Consider the following 4,065-nt stretch of genomic DNA (forward strand, 5'->3'; position numbering starts at 1 on the left):
CTCAGGAGAGAGATGAAGAGCCCTTGTCCAGACTCATACTGGTCCTCAGTGGAAGTGAAGCTGCAGTGTTTGCATCTCATGACCTCTCCGAGTGATGCAGCAAACACATATCTCTTTTATGATGCCTTTTCCCCTGAAAAAAACACTAAATAGCACCTTTCTATTCCTGCCCGTACTCGGGTAATAACCTCTGAAGTGTCTTGTAATTGAAGTATTAGAAGAACAACAGCTGATCTGTCTGAGGCTGTATGTGGTGGGGAGCACAGTATCTATTTTGTGTTACTGATAGTATTAAAAAGAAATATCCATGACATCTCTGGAAAAAAAGCCTTGAGGTGTGTATACCCAGAACGTTTCCATCCCTCTTCCAAAAAGCTTAATGTACACTTAGATGATTGACATCAACTATAGAAACCCAGAAAACAGGTTTGATTGTTTCTTGTGTCTTACTTCATTCCTGTCTTGCAAAAGCACATTGCCTGCTGTCTGTGAAACGTGGGGTGTGGAGGTCCCTCACCTGCCACAAGGGCTCGTGCTTTGCACTGCAGTCTGGGGGTGTCAAATCCATTGATACTCTTATAGTCTTAACTGGTGTCTTGTGAAAGGAGTAATCTGTTAAACCTTTTTTTTCTCCATAATTGATGGCAACTTCTATAACTCTGTCTTCCTTCCTCCTTTGTGATGGGCTGTAATGGATTTCTTTCCCCACAGCAGTTCTAACTGGACAGAATGATTGTTTTATGATGTTACCAGGTGGCACAAAGCAAATCAAAAGTATTAGTGAATCAGATTAGATGGTTTAATAGCAGCAAAATAAGAATATTTCGTAGCTGTGCACAACTAGAAATCATATTGCAGAGTAACAGTCTTACCTCCATTGCTAGTGCTGTTTTCTTTGATTTTATTAAGGTTCTGAGTACCACAGAAGAAAATGTCATGAAAAGCAAAGTTTTTGTTGAACAGAAGGAAATACAGTTAGAGAATCCTACAAAATGCAGCTCTCCTTGGTTGTTGTTTTCCAGTGGAAGAGCTGGGATTGAGGAATTGTGTAGCTTAGTCTAATACAGAGCATTGGCCCTAAAAGTGGCACCAAATATGATAGGCAGTTCTTCTACTGAGCTTCTACACCTGGTAGTAGGAATAAATAATGTAGGCTGAATTGATGTATTCCTTGATTATTGTCCTTCAAACCCCTGTCATGTGTTTTAAAGAATAAATCAGTGCTTATTCTTTCCTCTCCAGGTCACCTTTACCAAGAGGAAGTTCGGATTAATGAAGAAGGCCTATGAGCTGAGTGTACTCTGTGACTGTGAAATAGCACTCATCATTTTTAACAGCTCTAACAAACTCTTTCAGTATGCCAGCACTGACATGGACAAAGTTCTCCTAAAGTACACAGAATACAACGAGCCCCACGAAAGCAGAACCAACTCAGACATTGTTGAGGTAACAATCTGAATAGACACCTCAGTCTTGTCTCCTTAATACCTCAAATATAGAGCAGTAGAGAGTATTTGAAGATATTTTAGCCAAATGTTTTAAAGTTACGAAATACCTTGTTATAAAATGTCAACTACTGCTTTTAGTCTGGTTTCTCTCAGGCAAGAAGTTGTCCTTACAGCCATGTTGTTTTCCCATCTGCCCTCCACCCCCTGCCAGTTCCTGGGAAACATGTTTGGTTTCAATCACATTTGGCAATGGAAATAGAGGTGTGAAAGATGGTTGTTTTTCTGGGGGAGGGAGGGGAGAACTGTTCAAGGTTTTAATGGAAAACAAAATCAGTTGGGTGGAGAAGGTCAAAAGTGTGTCCTCAGCCTGACAGGCCGTGATGGTTGGCCCCTGTTCTCTTCTGCGGTAGTAGCCACTTCACTAAGTCAAATCTTGAACACAGATCAAATCAGCCACAGCCTGTGCTGCCCCTTGTTCAGCCAAGAAAACCAACCAAGCAAACACAAAAGAGAGAATCTACGGAACAAATGAACTTAATGAAATCTGTTGTCCTGTGATTCAGTTAAAACACGGCAGCACAACCTCTGCAGTGTCTGCAGTAATAGAATAGCATGAATAGATTTACTCAGAGGTATTGGTTTCATCTACTTTTATAATGCTTGTGCTTTAAATAGAAACTCTTTTCAGTACATAATTTCTAAATTAGGTGCAGTAGAAATCAAGGATTTTCTTGGCAATTGGAGCCTTGATGTACTGTAACTGCATTTCAGATCAGTTATGTCTCCAGCAGTCCTGTAAATAGACCAAAACAGGTGGCTGACTTAAGGGTTTCATTTAAATTCTGAAGTTGTCTTCTGAACAAATGCCTTGCTTTTTAGGAATGATTTTGGAATAATGATTAGCCTTGTATAGCTGAAGAGCCTATTGCCAGGGGATCAGAGTACAGGGATGATATTAGCTGATCTTGTAAATGAGTCTTCAAGTGAAAATCAGATTGACAAAACTGAGATACAGACAAATGCCTTAGATTTCTTTCTGAGAAGATTCTCAGCTAATTTGTCAACTGTCTTTTATGATCAGAAAAAAAACCTTCTCCAGCGTCTGTCTTCAGTGTTGAGCTCTGAAGAGAGGGATAATACAGGCTCTGAAGAGTTGAAGGCTTATTACTTAGTCCCTGGATTAGCATAAATAAGGAATAGCCACTGTAGAGGAAGGGAAAAGCTAATTCTTTCAAGATGAGCTTTTGATTGTGGCAGACATGAATTTGAGACAGGGATACAAGCAAGTCTGGCTGAGTTTTGTTCTGCATCCAAGGCCTCTTTGTGTTATGACTCATGGCAATAGTCATATATAGTCAATAGCTTCCTCACATCATGAGGGCTGAGGACCTCTTCCAACATAATTCTGTGCAGGGCTGCCTTTTGGATTCTTTTTGTTGCTGTTTTGTTCACCAGTGTCAAGAGTTTGACCCCTGACAACTACATAACAAGTGCAGTTGGTACCCAAGTTACATGTATGCTCTGGGGGAACATGCAAGGACTCAGCTGCAGATTCTTTCTAATTTTCCTCTCTAGGTTTACTGTATATACTAGTGAGGTTTTGGGACTCTACTCCCGTTTTTCAAACCCAGTGTAATTTAGGAGTACATCTCCCAATCTCTCCGGATGAGCTCTGTGTGCTCTTTGGTCTGGTTGTGAAATGGTTTGGTTTTTTCCTCTCTGGATTGATGTGTGCTTGAAGTGTGATAGAGGTCGAGTTACATCACCAGCATTTTGGAAACATGCTGTAAGAGCAGTGTAAAATGGCTTCTCTGTTGTACTGCTGGAGAGATTCTGTTTTTTAACAAATGAAAATTACAGGAAAAACTTAAAATATGTCAAATATATACAAAGCCAAATTAGAATAAGTAATTCCGCTTTGTGGAGCTATAGCTGATGTATAGGTCTGAGTTAACAGTTTGCTAATTTACTTTGCTCCTTGAATGTGACAAATAGCATTTATTGTGGTGTAGTCTCACCATGAAACTAGTCCTGGCCCACTGAGGTCCTGACAGCTATGAGAGGACAGTGGCATTTTTCCTGTGCTAGGAGGAGAGTGAATTCCACACAGCTCAGAATCTGTGCGAGGGAGGAAACAAATCTGCTGTTACTTATTTTCAGTCCTGGGCAGATACCAATGTTGTAAATGATTAAGTGAAATGGATGAGACATCTTCCCCTTATAGTTGTCTCCTGCTCAATTCTGGCAGAGGAATTGCTTTTATCTGCCCAGAGCTTGGTGTGTTCTGTTGCTGCTGCAGTGTCTGTGTGAAAACATGGTAGGAGGGAGAGCGCTGGCTCCGAGATGAATACTAGAGCTGCTTTTGATACATGCCCTTATGTCTTTCACTGTGGTGTGAATGCTCTGTTGCTGCCCCACACCCTATTCTTTTCTAACTTTGTCCCTTTTATCTGATTTTGTTGGTCCCGTTTTTCTTTTTAATTCCTGTTAGTCTTTCTTGTCCTCTTATTTTATTCCCTGTTCAGTTTCTAAGCTGTTTACCTATCAATAAAATGTTGGCTTAGGAATCACAGGCTAGTTTGGGTTGGAAGGGCCTTTAGAGACCATCTCTTTCCAA

General features: G+C 40.6%; 1 protein-coding gene across 1 annotated transcript in view; it reads left to right on the forward strand.

The window, feature by feature from the left end:
* Window positions 1–1,446, forward strand: part of LOC103811287 (myocyte-specific enhancer factor 2C-like) — a gene marked incomplete at its 3' end in the record, with an annotated part of 4,716 nt that extends 3,270 nt beyond the window's left edge. Inside the window, exon 2 of the mRNA XM_009084250.1 lies at window positions 1,243–1,446. Coding sequence (XP_009082498.1) covers window positions 1,243–1,446 — 204 coding nt within the window. The remainder of the gene's footprint in view (window positions 1–1,242) is intronic.
* Between the last annotated feature and the right edge of the window lie 2,619 nt (window positions 1,447–4,065).

This window comes from Acanthisitta chloris, unplaced genomic scaffold (genome assembly GCF_000695815.1).
Source record: "Acanthisitta chloris isolate BGI_N310 unplaced genomic scaffold, ASM69581v1 scaffold2951, whole genome shotgun sequence".
In the NCBI taxonomy this organism is placed as follows: Eukaryota; Metazoa; Chordata; class Aves; order Passeriformes; family Acanthisittidae; genus Acanthisitta; species Acanthisitta chloris.